The 27,132-nt window shown below is 43.1% G+C and overlaps 2 protein-coding genes across 2 annotated transcripts in view; both read right to left on the bottom strand.

The window, feature by feature from the left end:
- The window catches only part of LOC112233074 (R-spondin-2-like), a 77,435-nt gene extending 68,863 nt beyond the window's left edge, over positions 1-8,572 (bottom strand). The window contains exons 1-2 of the mRNA XM_024400472.2: positions 8,059-8,572; positions 7,463-7,761 (exon numbers count right to left, since the gene is read on the bottom strand). Coding sequence (XP_024256240.2) covers positions 7,463-7,562 — 100 coding nt within the window. The 5' untranslated portion in view covers positions 7,563-7,761; positions 8,059-8,572. The remainder of the gene's footprint in view (positions 1-7,462; positions 7,762-8,058) is intronic.
- Positions 8,573-10,888: 2,316 nt separating this feature from the next.
- Positions 10,889-27,132, bottom strand: part of LOC112232456 (eukaryotic translation initiation factor 3 subunit E) — a 42,714-nt gene continuing 26,470 nt past the window's right edge. Inside the window, exons 10-13 of the mRNA XM_024399470.2 lie at positions 18,202-18,311; positions 12,877-12,979; positions 12,213-12,347; positions 10,889-11,089 (exon numbers count right to left, since the gene is read on the bottom strand). Of these exons, the coding sequence (XP_024255238.2) occupies positions 11,054-11,089; positions 12,213-12,347; positions 12,877-12,979; positions 18,202-18,311 (384 nt within the window). The 3' untranslated portion in view covers positions 10,889-11,053. The remainder of the gene's footprint in view (positions 11,090-12,212; positions 12,348-12,876; positions 12,980-18,201; positions 18,312-27,132) is intronic.

The raw sequence follows: 27,132 nt of genomic DNA on the forward strand, positions 1-27,132 counted from the left end.
CAATAAAAGCAGAGAGGGGGGAAAAAGGAGGCATGTCCATCTGTCGAGTGTTAAAGGGTGGGGAGGGGGTAGAGAGAGCCCTGCTCTGCACTCCGGATCACACAGCTCCACCACGCCTCCCTGTCTGTTGTTGTAGCAGCCATTAGAGCAGGCGTGGATGTAAATACTCTGCAGAGCCAAAGACCAACCCCACACACTTGTCTGTCTGTCTGTCTGCCTGCGTGTCGTGTTGTGTGTGTGTGTGTGTCTCAGAGGGAGGGGGGCTCCTGATCTCCAGTTACCAGGGCCTTGCAGAGATCGATCCAAAGTAGATACTAGTCAGCACGCACACGGAGAAGAACACACACAGACATGGCAAACAAGAGTCAGATATGTGGCTCACTGCAGTAGTACAACACTGGACCATCCCTATTCCCTCCCTGCCCTTGTGGCTCTGGCTATGTCCCTAGGAGCGGTGATGTTAATGCAGCCCAACGACTGCGAACCTGCTGGTCATCGAGTTCCAGCTTCCAACATATGCCCTCCTTTTTTATACTGCTCCCCATACTTACAGTATTCCTTAAGAATCACACCAGTTGTGACCATGTTATTGTCAATACACTGTTCTGAGTAAATGCTGAGTAAATGCTTGAGTGTTGTTCTTCACATGAGTGTAGTGAGAGGTTCGTTGACGAGGGCCTCCCTCTCTCTGTCTCTGGTCCGCTCTCCTACCTCTGAAGCCCTCGCACGACTCGCTTCTGTGCTTAAATGCTTCTTTTGTGTTGTTGTTTTATGCCCGCCACTTAGAAACGATCCCCACATTATGACTTTTATGGCCTAATAAACTCAAGAGTATCGAACCAAACTGGTTGGCCATATTTAGTAGCTTTATGCAAAAACGTATTAAGGTGTAATTGCTGTAGGCAGGCGCGCTAGTGAGGGAATAACATAGGTGAGGGCTACAAAATTTCCCCTCGCACTCGAAAGGGACACTGGACCTTTTGTCTGCTGCTCTGGAGTTTCCAATCACCACTGGGAAATATGGAGTGTATTATAAGATTTATATAATAAGTCCATTTTATTTCACATTTCCGAAAATGAACTTTTACAGTGTGGTAAAATGTAGCCGGAAAGAAAAACATCTGTTTGGCATTTAGCGTTGCCAACATAATGGAATCCTCTGATGACAATGATTGAGGGTGGAAGAGAAGATCCCCCCCCCTTGTGCATTGCCCTGAGAAAAATAAAAAACAGGGACCGAATCTACACACAGCGACTGTTTCTCTGCAGTGACGTGATAAATGGAAACGTGTAGAAGCGTTACAAAGCCAGCCTTCTCCTCTGTGTGAAATGGATCCTCCTCAGTCTTTGCTCAAGACACGAAACAGCGCCACAGGGGGAAAAAAAAGAGAGAAAGCGGGAAAAAAAAAACTAAACCTTATAGTTTGCGAACCTACTGCAAACACCATCGAATCAGAAAGCTACGTGTTGGTGCCAATTTAAATGAATTAGGGCGAATTGAGTTTATCGGGTGAAGGGGGCTAGGCAGAGGGTGAATAGGCAGAGGGTGAACAGATTTGTTTCTTTTCTTCTGGTGAGAGATAATGAAGACAGAACAGAAACAGATAACCCTCAGCTTGTCACGTGGGTCCTGAAGAATCTCTCCGAAACTGACTACAAGTTCATGACACCTGTGTTGTTTTTTTGTGGGTTTTTTTTTTACCTCAGGGGGGATTTCCACCAGTGTAGCATGGCATCGGTGCACTGAGGACTGAGAACCCTTTCACTGGCTTCATTTGATACGGCTGTGACTGAGACCTAGTAGGTCTGCTACACTACAGACAGACAGACTGGACATGCTTGGGTTAGTGGGTCCCACCAGACTGACCTCGCCGCAACAGCTACTGTCGTTCACAGATTTTGTTTTTGTGACTGAATTTATTTGTCAATGCAGCTGAAAACTTGAATTATCTGCCATGATTTTCCACAAAACTGTCCAGACGCATAAACACACCTGCATAAAGACTTGCACGCACACACACACACACACACACACACACACACACACACACACACACACACACACACACACACACACACACACACACACACACACACACACACACACTCACACACACACACACACACACACGCACGCACAAACATATCCACACACACACACTCACACACACACACACACACACACACGCACGCACAAACATATCCACACACACACACACACACACACACACACACACACACACGCACGCACGCACAAACATATCCACACACACACACTCACACACACACACACACACACACACACACGCACGCACAAACATATCCACACACACACACTCACATTAACGGCTTGGCTGATGGGGCCTGGAAAGAGAAAGGGAACACGGTTCCTCTTAGACGCTGCAGCCGGGGCTCAGGTCAGGACTTGGCGAGCAGTAAATCCCTCTCAGGTGATGCAGCTCACATTCAGCCACATCCAGCTGATCTGCTTAAATATGTTCTCTCCCGTCCCCGTCCCTCCACTCCCTCTCATCTTTAAAAAGCCCCCTCGGCAAGGAGCAGAACTTGGGAGGATGGACGACACTGCTATTCCACACCACGAACCTCGGATCGCTTTTCAGCGTTTCCGTAAAGTGATCGTTCCATGTGCCGCCGACTCAACGCACAGGGCTCCTTCATAACCAGCCAGGAGAAACGCACTGCTGCTGTGGAATAAAAAAAAAAGTCATACAGTCCTCCTGGCTTAGGAGAGAAACGCAGGATACAGGGCACCCATCCCGTGGATTAGAGTGGCATTATGTGAAAAAGCCTTGTTAAAAGACATGCCATCTGCGGGCCCCTTTTCACTTTTTACAAAGGCAGAGTGGCAAAGCTGCTTTAAGAGAGGCCCCGTGGAGCATTCCCTCGGGGGAGGTAATCACTCAAACACACATTAATTCTCTCCAAATCATCTCCAACTTCAATTACAAACCTTCTGACTCACTCCTTCACATCTCTCTCACTCACTCACTCACTCACAGTCAGTTTAAAATGGCTTCATGTCCACCAAACAATAAGAGGGACAATAAGCTATTTAATAGACAGTCATGAACTATTAATATATAATAATATATGCCGTTTAGAAGACGCTTTTACCCAAATTGACTTACAGTCATGCTATTTGTATCCATTTCTCTCACAGAAAATTCAGAGTATTAGCAAGTGCGGTCTGAGTGCTTTCAGGACGGCAGGTAGTCTTGGGCCAGTACCCGGCTAGGTGAAAAATCTGCTGATGTGCCCTTGAGCAAGGCACTTAACCCTAATTGCTCCTGTAAGTAGCTCTGAATGTGTGTCTGCTAAATGACTAAAACGTAAATGTCAGGCATATCCTTCTAAGTATTACCCACACTGTACTACCCACACTGTCAAGAGGTGCTCTTGACTATCCCCCCCCCCTTTGAATGTGTGTGTTCATACTACAAGCAACAGGAAACAGGGAAACAAAAATGAGTGTCTCTTATTGGTAGTCCCTCGCTGTTTCAGTTTTTTTCCTTCTGCTTGTTGACTAATGAATACAACTTTAGCAGGTACTGTACTAACACATCTGATTCCGGGATGTTCTACATAACTTTTTCCATCAGATGCATCATCACTGTGTTTCATCTTATCTCACATCAATTGAGTCCGTTTCCTCAAATAAGCCCAAACTCCATATTCAAGTAGACTTTGACACAATCGAGATCATTTATTATCACTTAGTGGTTACAAAGTTACTTAGAGATGCAATCTCGAAGTTTTGTATAATTTCAGCCAGTAGTTTTGAAAGTAGTGCCCGTTTTCTGTGTACTATGTCATCAAATGATGTACATTTTACATTCTCATTTTAGTCATTTAGCAGATGCTAAATCCAGAGCGATTTACAGGAGCAATTAGGGTTAAGTGCCTTGCTTAAGGGCACATCGACAGCTTTTCACCTAGTCGACTTGGGGATTCGAACCAGTTACGCCCTGCAAATATTATTATAATATTTTTTTTTGCAATTGGTATGAATGACACATTACGAATTTGTTCTGCTTAAGATCCTGGAGTACATCTTGAGTATCTTCATCTCAAAAACAGTTTCATATCATTTTGAGAAAGAAGAAGAGTAGGCGGCCAGTACGTTGCAAATAACTTTAGTAAACTATTAACAGAATGCATTTGCAAAATACTACAGAGCAGTCAGCATTGTACATCACAACTGGAAAACGCACTTTGACTACTAGACTCTTCCTCAGGCAATGTTGGAAAAATAGCTGAAGATTATTATTTGAACGAATCTGATTCGGATTCTTTTATTACTGTAAAAAAAATCTGATTGTGGGGACATTCAAAACTGTATCATTTCTATGATCTTTTGAAACAGCTGACCTACAAAATCTAAATTCACCTTGGAGTGATTACAGAACACTAAGGGTACATTTTTTCTTCAGTGCTGTACAGTCTTTCACTACTATAGCCATGTCCTAGGAGTGGATTTACAAACTCCCCTGACCCATGGTGCATCTCTTCCTCCAGGCAACATTGGTACTTGAGTCTGTTTTTATGTAGTCAGCAGGTGGCATCATTAGCCAGAGAATAAAAATGAAAACCAATATCCTTGAGTCTAGCAATGATATCATAGCAGGCTTCATTGGCATGATTTCCTCTTTTTTAGTGGGTGGAGTGTGGGAGTAAGGAGGTGTAAATCATTGGGTTTTATATGAAGAGAAAAAACAACAACTACAGTGTAACAGGGGATTGAGTCATGTAGTAGATTATGGGAGCTGCTTGCAAGACATGATCAAACCATTTACACCACAGATTCCCTTCATTTAGCCTTAGCCTGACTCACAGTTTGCCTTTGAACACAGACTGTCGCTGACTAGAACAGCCCTGCATCCTCTTACTATACACCCATCTCCTTCCCATACACTTCCCAAGCTAATCCAATTACATACTGTATGTCAACGGCAAAGGCTCTACTACTTATTTCAGCCAATTTATTTGAATTTATTTCAGCCTGAAAGGTAAAGACATTTGTTCCTCCACACACGGGATATTTTTCTTTACGCATAAAATATATATGCATGGGGAGCTTAACGTGACCAATTCCATATTCAGTTTTTAAAATGTGTCTGGGACTCAACACTCCAGACTGATTTGGAAACCTCACTACATTACTGCTGCGTTCCAGAGCTGTCATGGTGAACCTTGAGGGCAAGGCACAAATATTCAGCCCTCTCAGAGCATATTGAACAGTGATCTCTCTCTCACATTCTTCTCTCAATAACCATAAAAAAAATAAAGGAAGGAAGTGAAAACCTAAAGCCTGGCTGCCTGCCAGTGTCTGCTAAATGTCGCTTTTGGCCTGTTGGACCATTTCAATCCAAAACAACAGGAACCAATCCTCCACCTTCCCTCAAAAAACTATCTCTACAAAAGCCATACATTGCGGAGGGCTGGGGCATCCAGTTTGAGATGTTCAGAGGGTCAAATGTAAGAGCTAACATTTAGCTCTCATCCCCACCTCCAGCCTCCACCCATCCCTCTCTCTCTCAGACACACACACACACACACACACACACACACACACACACACACACACACACACACACACACACACACACACACACACACACACGTAAGGGTTATACCTCTCTAGCCTGTTAGCCAAAAGCATTTCAACCACTTCTATCAACAGCAAACACAGAAACACACATATCTATGCCATTATCAATTTGCCTCTCTCCCTATAACATCTCAAACTTAACCAGTTCCACTCTGTGCCAAAAAGTTTGATCCCATTTAAGAACATTATATTACGGCACATCTGAGATCACCCCAATCCTAAGAGAAAAATAGAGGAGCAGAGAAAAGTGTGTCTGTGCAAGTACCCCACAGTGATTGCTTGATTATTTGCAGATGGGCAGTGGAAGGCTTGCAGCCAGGAGTGGAGGTTCCCCCTGGCATGCCTTGCATATGATTCAATCTGTGATTGCCTTACATTGACTTGCATTGATAAGAGGACCATCCTACTGTACTCCACACCACACTGTATAGACCTAACATGTTCTGTTTAGGGTATTGGTGCTATAACCAGGCTACCATGGGATCAATAAGGAATAGCACATGCACTTCAGATTAAGCAGTGTTCCCTCTCTCCCTTGCCACCAACGGAGTAAGGACCTTGCTTATGTCACAGATCCAGAGGGGTGCTGCTAACAGCAGACGCACTGATGGTCACAGTCTGCTCATTCATTCCACATTGTTGTTTTTACCAATGGGCTAAATCCCCAGAGGCTGATTGTTATGCATGTCGCAACTGTTCAAAGATAACTCTGCGGTTATGAGATCAATTAAAACCAGCTTAGGAGGTTGGAGAGGTCGAATTCATATGACAAGGGAAGGGGGTTCCGCATCTATTCATTAAAACTCCCACAATACGCCCCCCTAAGCCGCTGCGCTCCACAATAGATAGAGCCGCACTACCAGCGTTTTACCGTCTCGTCGCTGTAGCCTACTAAGCAGTACCACATTTAATTAAAGACACAGACCTCTCTTTGTTGGCACGGACAGTCGGACAGGTAAGAGCACAGAGAACCCGAAGCAATTTGGGGTAAACTAGGCTATTTGACCAAACGACTCACCAACAGCAACTGTGTAAGAAATATGAAGCAGATAATATCACAAATCTTATCAGGCATTTTATGGTTGGCAAACCATGACGGTTATGTGTCCAAGAAGCACATTTTGCGCATTTGCCAAAATGTCCCCAAAACTGAGCTTCATGAATGACCTGTAATCTAGTAAAACAACTAACAATGTCTTTGAGTGGTGAAGTCTCAACAATTAGTTCCAATTTAGAAAAATAGTTTCCACGTTGAACTCATGAAGTTCCGAACAGTTGCCTCGTAAAACATACCCACAGTCTGGACAGACTCGGCTACTGCTTTACATCGCTGTGGGACTTTTCGTTTTTGGCGGGATGGATATATTAGGTGGATCGAATACATTTTTTCACTGCGCTTTTAATCTTATCCCGGCAGTCGGGTGATAATAGCAGAGTCCAGGAACTCACGAGCGCATTTACCAGATATGCATCACCTCAAATAGCCTAGCCCTAGTCTACAGGATGCTGGACGGTCACTGATCAATATACTGTGCTCAGGGCGATGATAGTGTCAGTGTGTAGGAGACGTGCCAACGAGTTTTGTTTGAAAACATTGGCACGGTAATTATCTAATCATGGTTATGATGACATCATCATAAGCAGAACCGGATATATAATGGCAACAAATGTTGATTAAACTCTTGGTCTCAGAATGTTCAATATTATCTTTCCGACCATGTCGATTTTTCTTTTTCTAATGTTGCTGTCTCAGAAACTATCCAAAACTTCTCGCTTTCAACTGTCACATTGTCATTGATGCTATATGCAGAGATGGACGATTTTTTCACGTACCTCTTTTGTTCCTCCTCCAGCGATTTGACTGCGTTTGACAGTTGCTGTACTCCATACAGTTCAACACGATTAAAGTCAATGAGAAAAGTCGAAACTGCATCTGGACGGCTGGTGTTCCGACTCGAATAAGAAGTGCCAATGGTGTTTGGGATGAATTATCTGGTTCGCTTCCTCCAGTTTCTTGAATGATTCCAATTTGTCACACATTAAACGAGCAGCGACAACATAGTATCTCACCGCGGGATAATATCATTTTATGAAGATCACCGTTCCTTCATTCACAAGTGTCCCTTTGCGTGCTGTAAAAAAAAAGATATGGGTTATTGTGATAACACACGTGACGATATCCACATCTATCCAAACATGGGAAAAATACTTGATCTAAAGAGTTTAGGAGGCTAAGCCTACTGTATTTAAATACACAGCAACAATGAAACATTTTTCTTCTGCCACACGTGTTAATTTCCTCTCCATTTTCGATTAAAAAAAGAGCTTGGCATGAAAGGAATTCTAACGCCTCTAAAAACAAGCAATAACCTTCCAATATAATGAGCGCAAGAAGCTGTGTTTAACAGTGAACACAATATGAAACATACCTGCATATGTGACAGTCTAAATCCACTTCAGAAAGCCACAGCGGGTCTGGAGCATACAGCATCACCTCTTGTATGAAAAGTTATTCTGAAGAGAACAGAGGTCCGAGTGATCTCCCTTCTCCTTGAGACGCACGCGAGTTTTATTCCGGTAATACCTATTTCCCCGCGGAGAGTGTGTCCTTTTTCACTCCAACTTGTCTATACCATTCGGACGTCCCGTTTATCGTTGGGGTTTTTAAAAGCAAAGGATGTGAAGCCAGTAGATTCTCCTCTAGATTGTCTGCATTTGCGCTTCGAGCAGATGGTGAAGTGGTAGGTTACTACTGGTCCTGATGCTTGGGCTGCTTTCTCATATAGCTGCTCCTGTCACGTGGAGATGTCTAGATCTTTGGGGCTGCTCAGAATTAGAAGCCCCTTGACCAGAGTGAAGTGTTTTTTCTTATTATTTTAGATAATGAAGATGACACATGCTATTTAGCAGCCTAGGTCCTCACGCTACACCGAGGCTCCCTCAGGGTCCTAGTGCATGAATCAACTCAATCGCAGCCGTTTTGATTCTCGCGTGAAATTACGCACAACCCGTGACGTTAGAGTGGGGTATTGTTGAAGGCTATCAACCCCTAGTTTGGACGTTGAATGACCGAAAGACTCTCTCAAATTCCAAATGATAAAAACAAATATTACGGTACTTTCCGTAAAAATAAAAAGTTTTCTATGGGGTTTGGAAACGGAGATTGTTTGGTCGTCCAAATTATTTACATTTGACCAATGAGAAGTGGTCTTGCTAGTACCTGCATGGTTAAACTGTTATTTCCACTACATGACAAATAGGCCTATTCTTGTCTCGAAAAGCTAGTGAATTGCAGTGAAAGTTATTCTCATTTTAGGTTTTCAAAGAAAACAGTTGTATGGCTTTGGTCGAATTTTAATGGATACATTGGTAAGAATGATCATCAACATCGTTTTACCTTAATCGTTGCCATCATTCTTGTAATTTGCTCTCAAGGAACAAGAATGCATGCAACTTCAAAGATGCAAAGGCCTTACACTAGGAGAATGTGATGTGATTGTACAACTATTTACTCCCACTAATGGATGTGATATAAAGTTGGTAACGTTAACAGTTAAACAATCTACCTAATCAACCGACACAAAACTAGACATACTTGCATGACCTCAAAACTAACTGAAAGGTAAGTCAAAAGTGATTACCAGAGTATAGGCCTACCGGTCCTGAAAAAAAGACCAGAAAAACCACAGGTTAGGCCCTACTTGAGATTTCCTGATACCCACCTAGGTCCATCATAGCATTCACCTCCAGTTCTGATAGAAATAGGCTGTAAATGCTGTACCCCCTTTGACCACTAGGTGTGGCACTTAATCTTTTATTTATTTTAGGAAATTAGTGTGTGTCGGGCACTTATCAGAACACAACTGTCTGCCCCCAATTGGGAAGCAATATTCTACTTAAAATAAACAGGAGGTAGAGTTTTAGGAAATGACTGAGGCCCAGTGGTTACATATTGGTTTAATGCATATGGTACACTCCAAACGTAGTCCTTGTATATAAAGCACACATCTAAACCTTGGATGTTTTCTTTTTGAAAAGCCACAGGTCAATTCAGTCCGACCTGCCAAAAACAGGGGGGGGGGCTTTGTAGTGAAAACATTCAAATAATCATGCTCCGTTCCATGGCTAAAAATGATTGGAAGAGAATGGAAAGAGCAGCATCATATAGGAATACCATTCCAGAGAAAACCAGAGACCTTCCATGACATTTTTACACATTTTGTCACACTGGTTTTATACAAGACAAGCGTTCTAACCTCAAGCAATAAAAAGACAATGTAAGTCTTCCATTTCATCACTGGGACCGCTTGCAAACCTTTTGTGGGGGGGAAAACCTTGGGACAATATGTAAAAACAGACCCATGGAAGTTTCCCAGCCAAAACCAATAGTGACCTTTTGCCTGACTGTTTATTTCTTTATTCGAGTGCAGTGACAGACATTGTGGTCAAAGGGCTGTTTGCTGCAAGTCTGGTATTGGTCTGGACATCCTACTAAAACAATATAGGAGAGCGCACTGGTAAGGTGAATGATAATTAAGGGCTAGGAGAACTTTTATTTTCATGATGCGTCATGGCAAAGGACCGGCAAACCAATCACTTTATCCTCCCCGCTGGCCTGGTCCAAGGTGACGTCAGTGTTTGAATCGTCTGGCTCCGAGCCCTGAGTGCCAATGGAAGCTGAAAGCACCTCTTCTTTGCTCCCCAGAGACGTAGCAGCCCATGAAAGTTTGTCTACCAAAGCACCACTAGTCACTCACAAGAGTAGTCACCTACCTGAAACCATCTCCCCTTTTAGAACAAGGTCAAGTTGAGAGGTAAAGGGAAAGAAAGTTACATGAGAAAGACAGAAGCTGAAATAAGAGTTGGTGAGAGAAGGTGGGGGGGGGCACAAGAGGCACATTAAACTGATTAGTCTGGCTAATGGAGGTTTACGAGTCCCTCATGTCCTCGGAGGGAAAGATGACTGGCAGAGAATATGACCACTATTAACTGTACATCACCTCTGTCTGCCCCCCCCGCTGTGTGACTGCCACGGTGAACCGGGCCACTAAAACACCATGAAACCCAATAGCCTAAACACTCATTCATCATTACAGCGCATACATGAGCCGCATCACCTAAAACAGTATTAACTGTCCCACTCAGTGACTTAATACTTGGAAGTTTTAATGTGTGAATTACCAATGCAAAACAAGTCTAACCACTTAAGCCTCAACCACCATCTGTAATGTCCAGAAATAAAGCGATCATTGGTGAAAATGGTTTTTGCAAGTCTGTTTTATTAAATCACTGATGACTTGAACCAAGAGCAAAAAAAAATAAATCCTCCGCTCCTTGAGAGGCAAGCAGAAAAAAACAATATGTTGTTGCTGGATGGGAATGCTGTGTAGGAACAGGAATTAAAATATTCTCGGTGGTGTCTTGCTAAAAGCCAGTCTCTTGACCTGCCCAGTTGGGTGTCTGGGGGGGGAAAAGGGAAGAGAGGTTAGACTACCAGTTGACTGACAGACATACAGCATTTTATTTCTGGGCTTTAATGAATTCTGAGATGAATTAGAAACAGAAATCCCCATGAGAGTATGTAGTCGAACACTTGAAGTTGACATCAAATGTGAGCAAGTGTGTGTCCGTCCGTGTGTATAGGCATGCGTAACAGACCCCCAACAGCCCACCCAGATGGCAGGCAGTAAATGTATTAGAAGTGATTTGTAGCCCTGAGGATGTAATGACACTTGTTTGCAGCCTCTTATCTAATTAGAGAAATTCCTTAACGAGGGTCTCTGCCTTTACTAAACAGAGTTATAGCAGCGCTCTTCCTGTAGATATTCAAACAAGAGAGGTGGTAACTGAAAACATCAAAAGATACCTACTCAGAACTAGACAGTTAAAAGGGGACATTTAAAAGCACATTTGGCCCCGTTGTGATTAGACATACGTTTATACTAACTAATCTGAGGGGGTCCTGGAGGCGGTGGGCTGACTCTTGAAAGTTTAAGAATCCGTTTGATTTTTACAGACATGTCCTTCTCTCCCTAACTTCAAGGAGTACTGCTGGCATGGGGAGAGGGTGGGGCTCAGGGATGTGTGATCATTGAGGATTACCTTCATGGATTAGTCTTACATACCACTCATACACGGTCAAGATCAAAACAGACCGAAATTTGGACCCCAAGCCAAACATCTGTGGGGACCTGTACTAAGTGCAGGGAACTCCGTAGTTTGAGGCTAGTGTGAGAATCAACCTTATTTGCGCAGAGGTAGCTGAGTCACAGGGCACAGGCCCTGTTTTACGGCGGCATTGACATCTACCTTGTCATTAGGCCTATAAAGATCAATGGGATGATGAAAGTGCCTGCTAGCTCCGTTAAAACCTGCTCTTACTGGCTGATTCAAAGTCAAGTGGAGCATTTTGTTGAAGCTGGTTCGTCGACATTCTTCTAGCCCTGTTCTCTCTGAGCTGATCATTTCGAGAGGGCTTTGAACTGTGTCCACCCATGTAAGAGACAGTCAGTTGGAAAAGGGAATAGGTAGTCTAGCCTTTGACAAAGGATGGGAGGGTGGGTAGTGGTGACAACTCGCTTACCTCGTTCCTGCTGGCGTGGGCCATCTTCTTCTCGATGTTCATGGCCAGCATCTGGCTCCTGAAGGACAGGCTCTTTGTCTTCTCAATCACCTGCTGGTACGGCGACACAGCGTTGTTCCCCATCACCACATGACCCTGGATAAGAACAGGACAGGGCGAGGGGCGCACAGTTAAGCCTAATCACACAGCGGGGAGAGCCAATCACATCTGGTCTCACAGACACGCCAACCGCCAGCCTCTCAGGACACATTTATGTAAATTTCAGTGCACATCTAGGTAATTCTATGTCATTCCAGGCAGAGTGGCTAGGGTATGATTTGCTGATTACAGAGAACTCTGTGCCGTGATGGGTACGCCAAAACATGCATGACCCAATGTGGAGCTGTACAGAGGAGAACAAGGACTTAAAAAAGGGTAAGGTATTGTGGTTGCTTACTTTGTACTGTGTTGTATACCCTCCTATTATGATAATGGCCCATCCCATGTTATTCTCGTCTCAGTCATTCTACAGTTATGCACTTATATTGCATCTAGAGGTACACCGGAGAATAAGCTCCCCGATTACGAAGGAGTAAAAATAAAAATAAAACACTACGGACTAATCAATTGCGTGGGAGCAGAAGTCATTGATTGTCGAGGCAGACAGATAGGGCGTCAGTCTTACCAGTTTGGAGTCTATCTTGGCATCCAGCCTGGCGTTGCGGATAAGGTTGACAATCCATCTCTCCGCCTCCTCAGGGGTCATGTTCAGCTTGTCTGCCAGCATGCTGAGGAGGAGCAGAGGAGAAACAGGATTTTTAGAAGGCGAGTGGAACAATACACACGTGTTCTCCGATTAAATAGGCGGTACAGATGTGAAGTTGCTAATTGTTTAAAGAAAAATGTGGCCTGAGTGTTGTCTATATAGTTCATACACACCACATTAATCAACTGGGGTGTGGGAAAGTGTACCCCTCTGTCAAATGAGGTCATTTCTGGACAATATTTGACCCTTCGGGGGACCCTTTTGGGGCCCATTTTTGCCAAGGGGCCAAAGTTGGGTATAGCCTCTAACAAACTGAAGCAGACAGCAGAAAAGACCACATCAAACAAGCAAAGATCACATAGTGTACATAACATGCTCTTTCATTGTCAGGCTGACCAGGTGAAAGCTATGATCGCTTATTGAAGACACTTGTTAAATCCACTTCAAGTCAGTGTAGATCGAGACGTGTTAATTATTCTATATTAAAAAAAATGGTAGCAGGCGCACCGGTTTGAGTACGTCACGTACTGCAACGCTGCTGGGTTTCACACTCAACAGTTTCCCGTGAACATCAAGACATGTCCACCATCCAAAAGGAAATCCAGCCAACTGTGGGAAACAGAGTCAGCATGGGCCAGCATCCCTGTGGAACACTTGACACCTAGTGGACTCCATGCCCTGATGAATTGAGGCTGTTCTGAAGGGCAAAGGGGAGTGCAAGCATATATTAGGAAGGTGCTCCTAATGTTTGGTACACTTCGCGTATATGACAATCCTTTTCAGTGGAGGTCTGATGCCGTACCTCTACATTTGCTACACTACTAAATATGATGAATGGGCTGCATTGACTAACAAAGTTAACAGGACAATGCTAATACATTACCACGTCATACACATTCTTAGGCTAAAAAGGCCAATAAAGTAAAATACAATAGACATGTCAAAGAAACCAGATCAGGGGAACACGCGCAAATGATCTAACATGAACTAGAACAGAAGATTATGACACCCCTGGCTAACGCAATTAGAGGAGTAAGTGGGAATCCCGTTCGCTCTCCCTAGCCAGTCACTTTACTCTTTGATGTCCTCTCCTGGACACACTTAGGTTCACCCCACTGGGTCCAGATCCTGCCGTGACAGAGCGGGACCTGCTACTGTCCCCAAATGAAAGCCAGGTTGCTGCCGTGGTGCTCTTTGATAGAGCGGTGGGACATGGATATGTGTCAGAGGGAGAGAGGGAGGTGGTGGGCGCCTGGCCACCTTTGATCCAAAGCCTTTTGCAGTGCAGCAGGCCTCTATTGCGGCTTTGAAAATAACTAAACCCCCTTGGTACTACTACCACCATCTAGACCCACTCCGTCCAGCCCGCCCCACATTTCCTGCTGGTCCTCCATTTCATAGTAGGGCCTATAAATATACCATCTCTTCCACAAGTAGTATAGCTAGTTCCTTTTCATCTCACAGCCCAGTCAACTAACACACACCTTTGAACGAACCTCATTAATACACTCGTTCAACAACAGATACTAGTGTGCGTGTGGACCGTGGGGTTATGACGACTGTATGAAAAGTGCACCCCACTCATTACAATTTCCTGCTCCATGAATAAAGTTTCTTCTCCCCCACGGAGATCGGAGAGACAGACCTGCGAGTATGCCAGACCCTGGCCACCCCAAACCACCTCTCGCCATTGGATCAGACCCAGTCCACAATAGTTGCCAATACCAGCAGGACCGTTTCAACAGTCACTTCCCAAACGCTGACTTCTTTAAGACTTTCTCTCTCGTAAATTCCCATTTGGAAATAACCTCATTTGGGATAATGTTTGCCTTACCTCAAGGCCCGACAGCAAAAACACATTCTCGCTGCTCTGACCCAGCTTGGCATCTTTTTTGAAAGTAGCAGCAAAACTACGTACGGAGGGGGTTGAAATTACATCAGTGTCTGGAAGGGGCTCAAACCCCCCCCAAAAACAAATAATAAACAGCATTACCTCAGCATAAAGAGGCAGTGCCTCGGGGATTCCAAGTAACAAGAGCATGATGATCCATCACCACTTTCACCACAGCACAGTGTTGTAGGTGGATACCAGAAGAGAAAAACACCAGTTAAGAATTGATTAACTTTGAATCCCCACGGGCTGGAGGAGTGGAAAGGGGCACGACCAACCTGTCACTCACACCCAAATGACTAAATTACGGCAAAATGCTGCGGAAAACAAAATTGCACTTAAGGCTCATTATGAATTACCTGACAAGCATGGGGGGGGGAGAAAAAAGAAAGGGTCAGTTGTCCATTCACGTGAGTTTAGGTCATGATGGCTAACATGTGTCTGCCATCCATGAGTGACACAATCAACACTAAAAGGAGACACAGGTCGCACCAGTTTGGGCAAAATCACTGGTGTAGGTCTATAAACACGGTTCAGTTTCAAAATGTAACCCAAGAGATGTGTGACTGCCGCAGAGGGGTACGCAGAGTGTGCTTGTTTGGTGATTCCATCAAGTGGAGGGCACATGTCAGTCAAACCAGACTCAGATCAGAGATCAAAACAAACATGACCCAGTTTCCTCATGGCGAGTTCACCTCAGCCCTAAACCCTGCAGAATGTGATCTCCCCAGCATACCACAGTAACACGCAGTGCCCCAAAAGTCCCAGGGCAGCCCCTGCATAAACCCAGGGCGACTTCGGTGATAACAGCCTACTCTAATTCATTATGGGAAATCTGGCAATGCTTTCCTGTGGAAGCGCATTCATGTATCATATTTTACAAAGGACTCTGGTTTATCTTCCTTATAGACCAGGTCTCAACTTTTAACCTAGAACTTCAGAAAATGGAGAGGGGGGGCTAGACCTAAAAACTAAACCATTGACATATCCCTTGGCCCTTAAGCCAACTAGAACACCTTCACTGGTTTTGTTTTACACAGCCATAGTCCTGTTCGTTTGGGGGGGGGGGCTTTCATTTCAACCCTTTATTTACTGGCTTCTCAGCACTCAATTTTAGGCTGGGGGGCGACGACTCCTGTGAGTCTCTCAACCACCCTCCCACTCAGGGAGGGAGGTCAGGATGACTGTTAGAGGGAAAACTCCCATAAGGGGGCACTTCTAAAAGTGGCTAGGCTCAGACAAATGCATTGTTAAACACTACCATATGATAGCATTAAGAGATTCCAAGCCATTTGGAACGGCCCCCACTTTCGGCTTCTTGGTGTAAAATAGATTGTTCGGGAAAACGGAAAATGACCGCGTGGTTTTTCTAATAAGTATTGTGAAGTGGAAAGATATTCCATTTTACATGCAAGTACACAACAATACTATTCCAACTATCAGAGAAGTTAAGTGTGAGGAAAACATTTTGAGTGATGGGAAAAGATGTCCACTACCTTTCTATGTGCCACATTTCAGTGTCGGCTGACCGGCTCGGTCTTATGTACGAACTGACAAAGTCACTGGACCGTGTACCATCGGATGTCAATGTTAGAAATATGACTGGCTATCAACATTCAAAGAAAGTCAAATATGGTAATATTTAAGTTTGTGAATCCAGAAAATGAAATCAAAATTGTAAAAACATACCCAAGTCTAGACAAGAGGATATGTGGACGCAATTACGGAGCAAAACCTCAAGTCGTGGGGTCACATTTTCACAGCTTCCTTTTTTACATGAGCCTTTCTGCATAAAGTAACTCAATTACCCGCACTTCTAGTCTACTTTCGTCCCAAGTTGTGGGCAAAAAAAAGCAAGCTAAATATCTGAAACGTTCATAGCCAACAGCTGTAAAAATGTCCTCATTAAAAACGGGGATCAGATTCATTTGAGTCCATGCTTGGATGCAGAGGGCTTCTGGGTAGCAGACTAATGACATGGAATTTGAGCGTTTGTCAAAAAATAAACTACGTGTTCTGTCCATCGTCATCGCAACGGCTTTAAATAAACACGGAAATCCCTGACACTGCCGAGGACCGCTCTGTTTAACCTTCCTTTACAATCTCAGCTCACAAAAGACGTACAAACACAGGACAAAAATTTAGAAACATCACAATTCTACTTCCTACTGTTACCACTAACCTTTGTGGTCTTTAACAAGTAAATGTATCCAATTGCAGCAAGTCTGCCAAAAAAAAGAGCCGGGACTCCTAATCAATTCCAGACAATCTGCAACTGGAGATTTCGACAGAGCCCTATCGTGTTCCATGGTTCAACCTTGACTACAGACCTCCACAGCTCTGTATAACAGGCAGTGCAATAATTTCTCTGTCAAAAGTTATAATTCATTCACCCTTTCCATTCAATGTCCATGACAGCATATTCAAAATATTCCATTCAAAGTTGTAGTATAACCATTTCTGCCTTAGTACAGTAACTATGTCGTGCTAAATGCATTTCCACAAGTACAAATGTTCAGTGTACACTAAAAGCTGTGAGGTAAAACTAAAGTAGTATATCAGTCAGTATATCAGTGAAGAGTGCGAAGTCCACAGTAAGATGAGAACTAAATGGTAGACTGGGTCCTAGATGCACCTAATCTGTATAGCTATACATTTGTTATTTTCTAGAATTGCTGCACAAGGGGCAGCCAAATCCTTAATTGTGTACCATTACCCTCCCCTAATGCTCTCCATAATTAGCATTGACTAAATGTATTGTTTTGGTGACTGTCTAAGGTACATTTATTGTAGTGGATGTAACCAGGCTTGGGAAAGAAAGAGATACCCTCTGAACACTAGTCAGCCTGACCCAGGACGACTCAGAAGTGGAGCTACGCTGTTCCTCTCTCCTTCGCATCAGCAGCTGGCAAAATCTAAAGCAGTCAAAGCCCATCTAAACCCTGACCTCTCCCCGAGAGAAACCTGTCCCTGGTTTGGTCTCTCACGGAGGTGGTCTTTAAAGGTTTAGTGAGCAGAACAACCAGGAAGCAGTTAAAGCTCTCATTGCCTAATCCCTAAAATGTGTATGTGGAGATGTGAGTGTATTTGACTAGGGGGGGGCATTCCTGTATTCACTGCACATATCAACCCTCTTCCTGCAGCTGGTCTGCTTAGCAAGCTCATTGGCTGGTGACAGACTTTCATGACCTTCCTGTGTACTTTAGCTAGTCTGAGCTGGCCACTGTAGTGCATGAAGCACATTTTAGCATTTGGACAGCGATGGCGTACAACGTTCTAGCAAAGACAGATCTCTTGCAAAGTCCTTCCTGTCAGTTCCCCAACTGGTGCTTTACATCACTCCCTGGTCTCACCTGATGCTGATGCACTGGTGGATCCTGCAGAAAGTCTCAAAGATGAACAGACGGGCATTCTCAATGAAGTCCTCCAGGCAAGCCACCAGGAAGAAGTCATTCACAAGCACCTGGAAGAGATGGAGGGAAATAAAAGTTAGCAGTAATACAAATATTGTAGTGAGTATTTGCCTCGGTGTATGCATTTCTATAAAAGACCACTGCAGGGTTAAATGAAAGTAAAACAGTTAAATGAACTCATTAGGGCAATCAAGACTGGATTCTGACTGAGTGGCCCTGGAGAACAATAAAAGTGCAGTAGTAACAGGTTTCCCCCTTGCAGTCCTTATTTGGGATTGAGGCACCAATTAAAATTGTGGGAAAACCCAATTCACTGTCAAATTAAAATAGAACAGAAGGATTATTTATATTTTTCTTCATACATGCAGAGTAAAGGGGGATGGGGGTCTTGCTCTAACCACATTTAAGTTACCAAGCGACTTACTTTGGCAAAAGCCTCAAAAGGAGAAACCCCCCATCTGCAAAAAAAGCACTCCCAGGCCACTCGGGGTGCTCCAAAATCGACCACAAATCTTTTAATTCAGCTGCCTCCACATGAAACGGGAGACAAGAATGGAGCCAGCCACTGACCACAGTGGCTGTGACTTATCCCTGTTCATCTGTGCAGGGTCAATTGTGCAGTGCGGGAGAAACCAATTTACACGCCACCACACTCTCAGGGGTTCTACTGCCACCATAGGGGCAAGAACACCCTCAGCCCAGCATTAAAACACATGGGCTAGCTACACTGACAGATGGGCTACAGCCGCCATAAAAGAGCAGTAAGACAGCTCTACTTTAAGTGTTCACGACCCCATTGTGCACGCAAACGTTGGGTCAAAAGGCTTACATTCCTTTGTGGTTATTACTGCGTTCCTACTCGAGTACTAGGTTCACGTCACAGACCTCAGTTTTCAAAGTTCGAAGAACTCACAACCCGTTGCATGCTTAAAGTGGTTTTCACCCTCCATTTCTGCTTGAAGATAACCCAATTACATGGCGCTATCAGGCAACACCACATTTCAGCTGTGACAACGCTTATCTAGGCATGATAAACTTTGAACATCTAAGTGTCCTAATCAGTGTCATCTGGGATTCAGCCCAAGATCCTCAAACACGTTTTGAAAGGGCTAGAAGTGGCCTTTCATGCACAATCTGATGAGCTAAACTTGGAGGTAGGCTTTCCCCCAACATGCAAAAGTTGCCAACATCTGACAGCGATTCCGGCTAGGGTGAAGAAGAAAAAAAAACTGCAAGGAGAAAAACACAGGCGCTTACTTACATGACAGGGGGTGCATTCAAATCAGACTGGATTTCCCACTTCCTTTCAAATCAATTTCTACTCACTGTTGAAGGTTGCAGTGAAGACATGGAAAACACCGATATCTGACATTTACAGCAATCAGTAAATAGTTGGGTATCACCCAGAGTAAATGTAACCCTTTTGTTCTCTCCTCAATGGCTCCAAACTGATGCATTACACATGCTGATCAAGGCAAAGGCCCATCCCCAATGGAATATCTTTCTACCTCTCAACCATCACTACACAAAATTGAATGAGGTTCTTTTTCGTGGAGTGTGTGTCTGCAAAATCCCCTTGTCGTTATTGCTTTCAAATGAGGCCATTTTGTGAAAATGTTTGCAGACCCATCACACTTAATGCACTTAAGGTGCAGCAGCTTAACTGTTGCACAACCACCCACCTTGACAGAGCGCGCTCCGATTAACCCTTTGGCGTGTAAGATCATATGTGATAATTGAGGTCCCTGCAGCGAAACACGGCAAAAATGTGATTGGGACAGTAGCAACTGACCGTATGATGCAACAAACACCTAAAGAGCATAGTCTGAAAAGCATCATTGTTTTTGCACCGATGGGAAATAAAGGTCTTCAACCTTATTACTCAATTTCACCTTCATTGTAAAATATATATTTTTTTATTTAACTAGGCAAGTTAAAGATGCATTCTTATAAGATAAACGTGAACTTCATCATCCAAACATCACATCCACAGCAAACTCATTCCAAAATGTTTTTTTTTTTTAATTATTTAACTAGGCAAGTCAGTTAAGAACAAATTCTTATTTACAATGACGACCTAGGAACAATGGGTTAACTGCCATGTTCAGGGGCAGAAGGACACATTTTTACATTGTCAGCTCAGGGATTCGATCCAGCAACCGTTTGATTACTAGCCCAACGCTCTTACCACAAGGCTACCTGCAGCCCCATAAACCAGTCTAAATAACAGATTTCACTGACAAAAAAAAACCTAAAAGTTTGCAGCCTAACAGTTAGACTTCTTTAAAAATGTACCATATCTCTGGTGAGCACAAGGGAGAAATGTAATATGGCTTGGAAATGAGATGCGTGTCAGCTAGCTAACAGCAGCTAAATACTTTGATGTCAAATATAAAACAGTCTTTCCGACTGGGAAAATGTGTTCTGCAAGAAACGGAATGTATGATTTGTCACCAGTACATGAAAATGTGAACAAAACAGGAAACACAGACTCCATACAAAACAGTATGCTCGAAGAAACGACAACACGATATACAGAAAATAAGGCACTATGATAATGCATATGCCCAAATTATTATTATTTGTAAGGAAAACAATGAAGGCAATTCATGGGCCAGCCAGAAAGTGTGCCAGGGGGAAAGTTTGGCCGTTTTTTTTATTACCCCTTCTCCCCAACTAGTAGTTAGTCTTGTCCCATCACTGCAACTCCCCTACAGACGAAGGTCGAGAGCCATGCGTCCTCCAAAACACGACCCTGCCAAGCCACACTGCTTCTTGACAAACTTCTCGCTTGTCCCAGCCGCACCAATGTGTAGGGGGAAACGCTGTCAACCGTGTCATCTTGCAGGCGCCCTGTCCGCCACAAGAATGGGCCAGGGCGCGATTGGACAAGGAAAATCCGGCCGGGCCAAACGACGCTGGGCCAATTGTGCACCACCTCATGGGTCTCCCAGTCACGGCCCGGCAGAGACTGCCTGGAATTGAACCTGGGTCTGTAGTGATGCCTCGAGCACTGCGCTACTCGGGAGGACGTGCAAGGCCTGTACTAACTAGAGATACGCAATGTCTTCATACTTGATCTGGGGAAATACTGGGGAAGTGCTTGGACTCTAAGAGAAGTTGTCTGGCTCAGTAAAGCCTTAAACACAAATTGGAACAGTGAAATGGGCTACTTATGTGAATTCATTAACACACTTCAAGTAAAACTGTTAGAAAATAATTTGAAATTGACGAGTTGAAACACAGCCTATAGATGATTAGTAGGCAGCGCAGGTTAACTGTCCTGTTGCATAAGACATCACACTTTGGTACAGTGAGTGCATTGACATGCGCATAACAAATGTAAAAAATATATTTTAAAAAACAGGGCGACCATTGGAGATATTTGAAACTCATGTGCGAAAAAAGTATGGTATATGTGTGCTGGGCCTGCTCTGAGAAGACTAACAGGACACGACTCCCAAGACAATGCTGCTAAAGCACCGAGGAGAACTGGTCTCCAACCTGAGTAGGAACACGGAGCAGCATCTGCTCCAACCACATGGAGTCTCTCTAAACAAGACCCCAAGCAGGGAAGTCGAAACCAACCTACAGGGCTCTTCAAAAGTAAAATTTGATTTGATTTGAAAAGTGCACGCGTGTTCAACAAGCTTGGTGATTGAGAGCGCATTAGGTCTTTTCTGAAATGGGATCAATATTGTTGGTAGCATGTCATTTAGCGATTGCTGCCGCCCCCTGCTGAGGCATGTGCACAGGAAATATCAGTTTGAGGCAGTGCTTTGGATACTTTTCTGCACAGATTTGGCAAATAAAAACTTGCAAATTAAAAAAAATACATCTGTACAAATGAGTTTAGTTATAGGTTCCTCATTCGTTAAGAAAGACTGGGGGAGCTAGAGGCTCTTTATATTAGCTTAAAAATAGATTAGGATGAAATGGGAGCTTCAGTAAACCGCTGACATGATTTACTTCTGTGAGAGCCATTTGATCAGGCCAGATGTTTTTCATTCAGAGCGTTTATTGTCAAGAAGCAAAGATGAAGGGGGCCAAATAGCCCAAAGTTCAGCCTTTTATTTCTCAGCAGGTCCAAATTATCAAATCATTTGGGAAATCTCAATTATACTCATGTATGCAAAGAATGAAGCTGGGAGATTGGGTTTCAGAGAATATACCCAGGGCACTGCACCAATTAGCACACCTGGTTAGTCTCTAAACCAGATTCCTGTCCAGTGATTGGGTCTCCAGAACCTGTCCAGCCCCTCTTCAGTAAATTAAAGAACCACATAAGTTACCCTAAATGACTGATGACAAATTTAGGTACAATTACAAACATCTGACCAATATTAGAAGTAGATGAAACCCACCACAAGTTTTAAATATGTTCACAGGGATATTGTCAACACTCAAACCTAGAAAATCTTAATACCAACATTGTATTACTAGTTCATACTAGTGTTATTTTACAGCATTTCAAGCTGAGTGGATTAGTCTTCCACCTAAACTCTTGATGACTCTGAACTGAGTGATATTTTTGACAGAACTACTCCCAGATATTCCCTGAAAGGGCAGCTAGCTTCTGATTCAAATAACCATGGACTCCTTTTCCTTATTTGGCCAGTTGTCCAACTCAGTCTCGTCTAGCTAAGAACAATAATACCTTAAGGATCAGCACCTTTAGAAAAATGTTTTTGCCTAAAATATCATACCCAAATCTAACTGCCTGTTGCTCAGGCCCTGAAGCAAGGATATGCATTTTCTTGGTACCATTTGAAAGGAAACACTGAAGTCTGGAAATGTGAAAGGAATGTAGGAAAATATAACACATTAGAGCTGGTAAAAGACAAGTACCAGCATCTTTGAAATGAAAAGAGAAATGCCATAATGTATTATTCCAGCCCAGGTGCAATTTAAATGTTGCCCACTAGATGGCAGCAGTGTATGTGCAAAGTTTGACTGATCTAATGAACCATTGCATTTTTGTTCAAAATGTATCAAGATTGCCCAAATGTGCCTAATTTGTTTATTAAATAACTTTGCTCAAAACTGTGCACCCTTTTCAAACAATAGCATGGTATTCCTTCACTGTAATAGCTACTGTAAATTGGACAGTTCAGTTAGATTAACAAGAATTTAAGCTTTCTGCCAATATCAGATATCTACTTTCTGGAAAATTCTCGTTACTTACAACCTCATGCTAAATCGCATTTGCCTATGTTAGCTCAACCGTCCCACAGGGGACCCACCAATCCTGAAGATAACTAAATGTAATATCTTCAAGCGTTAGCATGGACACTTATAGGAGAGACTCCATTGCATACAGCTTTTTGTCTACAAACTGCATCCTTTCTAAAATTGCTTTCACTACAACTGAAGCCTTCTGTAGATGCAAGGATCCATCTTTCTGTTGGCGTTCTACAACGTACATCAAATAAAAGTGAAATATTTTGAGCCAAAAGGTCTTAAAAATCAGCCATGGTGGGAACAGATTCAGTAGAGCGTTTCAACCTTGCCATCCACATGTACTAGAGAAGTAATTACTCTTGCCAAAGAGCCTGCCCTTGTACATCACAGTATTTTGCAGAACTAATCTACTCTTAATGTGTGCTTCAATTCCATTCAAGTCTGTGGCTTGTTAGCACAAATTAAACAGCCTTACTGCAAATCAAATTATACTTAACAGAAAGAAAACGCAACGTGTAAAATGTCCTGTTTCATAAGCTGAAAAAAAAGTTTCCAGAAATGTTCCACACAAAAGCTTCTCAAATTATGTGCACAAATTTGTTTACATCCCTGTTAGTGAACATTTTACTTTTGCCAAGATAATCCATCCAACTGACAGGTGTGGCATTTCAAGAAGATGACTAAACAGCATGATCATTACACAGGTGCACTTTGTCCTGGGGACAATAAAAAGCCACTAAGATGTGCAGTTGTGTCTCAACACCACAGATGTCTCAAGTTGAGGAAATGCGCACTTGGCATGCTGATTGCAGGAATGTCCACCAGAGCTGTTGCCATGTTCATTTCTCTACCATAAGCCCCTCAACCACAGACCACGCAAGCCCGGGACCTCCAATTCTGGGTTCTCCACCTGTGGGATTGTCTGAGACTGGCCACCCAGACAGCTGATGAAACTGGAGTATTTCTGTCTGTAATAAATCCCTTCTGTGTGGAAAAACCCATTTTGATTGGCTGGGCAAGTGGGTGGGCCTATGCCTTCCCAGTCATGTGAAAGGCATAGATAAGGGCCCAATGAATGCATTTCAATTGCCTTGTATGGAATTTAACTCCGTAAAATTGTTGCTTTTATATTATTTCCAGTATATGCACACACAGAACTTCGAAGTTTTAGTTTGTGTCTGGGACACTAATGCAGTAGATGGGGTTCTGAACAATTGGTGTTATGCATTCGTTTGTTGGTGAGAGAGTTGACAGCACTACTAGCCAGCCAACTTTTCACCTACATGGTATTTAATAATTTCTTGAAATAAACAAATCAACTTAAGCGACCAGACTTGTTTGGCTATGTTAAGCTAACATGCTGACCACACCGCTCAAATCGCGTGCGCTGCAAAATAAATGTACACATACATGTTATTCAAAGTCGGTTGCCAACCACCATAACGTCCAAAGAAGAAGCCTGAAGGAGGAGAGATGACTAGAAACAAACTCCGTTTACCCTTTTTATCAACATGTGCGTGATGGCACACGCGGTCTGGTCAGCAGCTAACTTATATCCAGTTCATTTCTAGCTAGCTATACCTAGTGGCAAATAACCAGCTACAGTAACATGAAAGAAGAATGCAATCAATCCTTACGGAAACTGTGTGTGTGTGTGATCACAAACCAGAGATTTGTATGCAGAGATTAAATAAGCCCACCACCTACTAGTCTGCACTAGTGAAGAGTTCCGCTAAAAGCAGCCAAGGCAGCAACCACCAGTAACCTGCCCACCATTTAATTTGACCTATCACAAGGTGGTGGGTTGGAGTAGCCAGAGTCATTTTTTGTACGTTTTGAAAGCATCATCTTCGCAGTCCACCACGAGCCAATACCTCTGACGAACAGCTGGCGTCAAATACAATTTTATTTGTGACACGCGCCGAACAGGTGTTGACCTTACAGTGAAATGCATACTTACAAGCCCTTAACCAACAGTTAAGAAAATATCACCAAAAAAGAGAAGAATAACTCATTAAAGAGCAGCAGTAAATAATAGTGGGGCTATATACCAGGGGGTGCCGGTACAGAGTCAATGTCAATGTGCGGGGGCAACAGTGGAGAGGTAATATGTAGGTAGAGTTATTTCAGTGGCTATGTATAGATAAGGGGGGGGTCAAAGAAAAAAGTCTGGGTAGCCATTTGATTAGCTGCTCAGGATTCTCATGGCTTGGGGGTAGAAACTATTTTAGGAGACTCTTGGACCTAGACTTGGCGCTCTGGTACCGCTTTCTGTGCGTTCACTGAGAGAATAGTGTATGACTATAGGGTGGCTGGAGTCTGACAATTTTTATGGCCTTCCTCTGACACCACCTGGTATCTACAGTGAAGTCGGAAGTTTACATACACATTAGCCAAAGACATTTAAACTCTAGTTTCACAATTCCTGACATTTAATCCATTTAATTCCTGACATTTAATGTAAAAAATAAAATCCCAGTTTTAGGGACAACACCATTTTAAGAATGTGAAATGTCAGAAGAGATTTATTTCAGCATTTATTTATTTCATCACATTCCCAGTGGTTCAGAAGTTTACATAGACTCAATTAGTATTTGGTAGCATTGCCATTTAAATTGTTTAAGCTCTCTAGGATAGGGGGCGGTATTTTCACATCCGGATGAAAAGCGTTCCCAAAGTAAACTGCCTGCTACTCAGGCACAGAAGCTAGGATATGCATATTATAAGTAGATTTGGATAGAAAACTCTGAAGTTTCTAAAACTGCTTGAATAAAGTCTGAGTATTACAGAACTGATTTGGCAGGCAAAACCCCAAAAACAATCCATCCAGGGAAGTTTTTTTGGGGGTCAATCTGTTTCAATTGGTTTTCTATGGCAACCCATTCATAGTAGAAATATGATTGCAGTTCCTTTAGCTTTCACTTGATGTCAATATTCTTTAGAAATTGGTTGATGTTTCTCTTTTGAGAAATAAAGAAGCAGCCCTGTCATTTTCCTGTGTCACTCCGGTGCACTCTGTTTTGGTGCGCACGACCTGGAACATGCTTCACTTTGTTTTCATCTGGAATTGAACGCAGTTTATCCCGTCTTAAATTTGATCGATTATTTACGTAACAAAAAAACTAAAGTTCTTTGAAATGTTTGGACAAAGATTACAGGCAACTTATGAGATATTTTGTAGTCATGTACAGCGAGTTGGAACCAGTGTTTTTCTGGATCAAACGTGCCAAATAAAAATGACATTTTGGATATATAATGACGGAATTAATCGAACAAAAAGGACCATTTGTGATGTTTATGGGACATATGAGTGCCAACAGAAATAGCTCGTCAAAGGTACGGCATGAAATATATCTTTATTTCTGAGTTGTGTCATGCCTGGCGGGTTGCATTACGATTGTCCGTCTATGATGGGGTGCTGTCCCCATTAATAGCATGGTTTTCTTTAGCCGTAAAGCCATTTTGAAATTTCACACCACGGCTGGATTAACAACAAGTGCCGCTTTAATTTGGTGTGTTGCATTTGTGATTTCATGAAAGTTTAATATTTATAGTAATTTAGTTAAAATTTGGCGCTCTGGCATTTCACCAGATATTGTCAAAATCGATCCTGCTAAAGGGATTTGATCCATAAGTTAACTTGGGTCAAACATTTTGGGTATTCTTCCACAAGCTTCCCACAACAAGTTG

This window comes from Oncorhynchus tshawytscha, linkage group LG03 (genome assembly GCF_018296145.1).
Source record: "Oncorhynchus tshawytscha isolate Ot180627B linkage group LG03, Otsh_v2.0, whole genome shotgun sequence".
NCBI classification, from domain to species: Eukaryota; Metazoa; Chordata; class Actinopteri; order Salmoniformes; family Salmonidae; genus Oncorhynchus; species Oncorhynchus tshawytscha.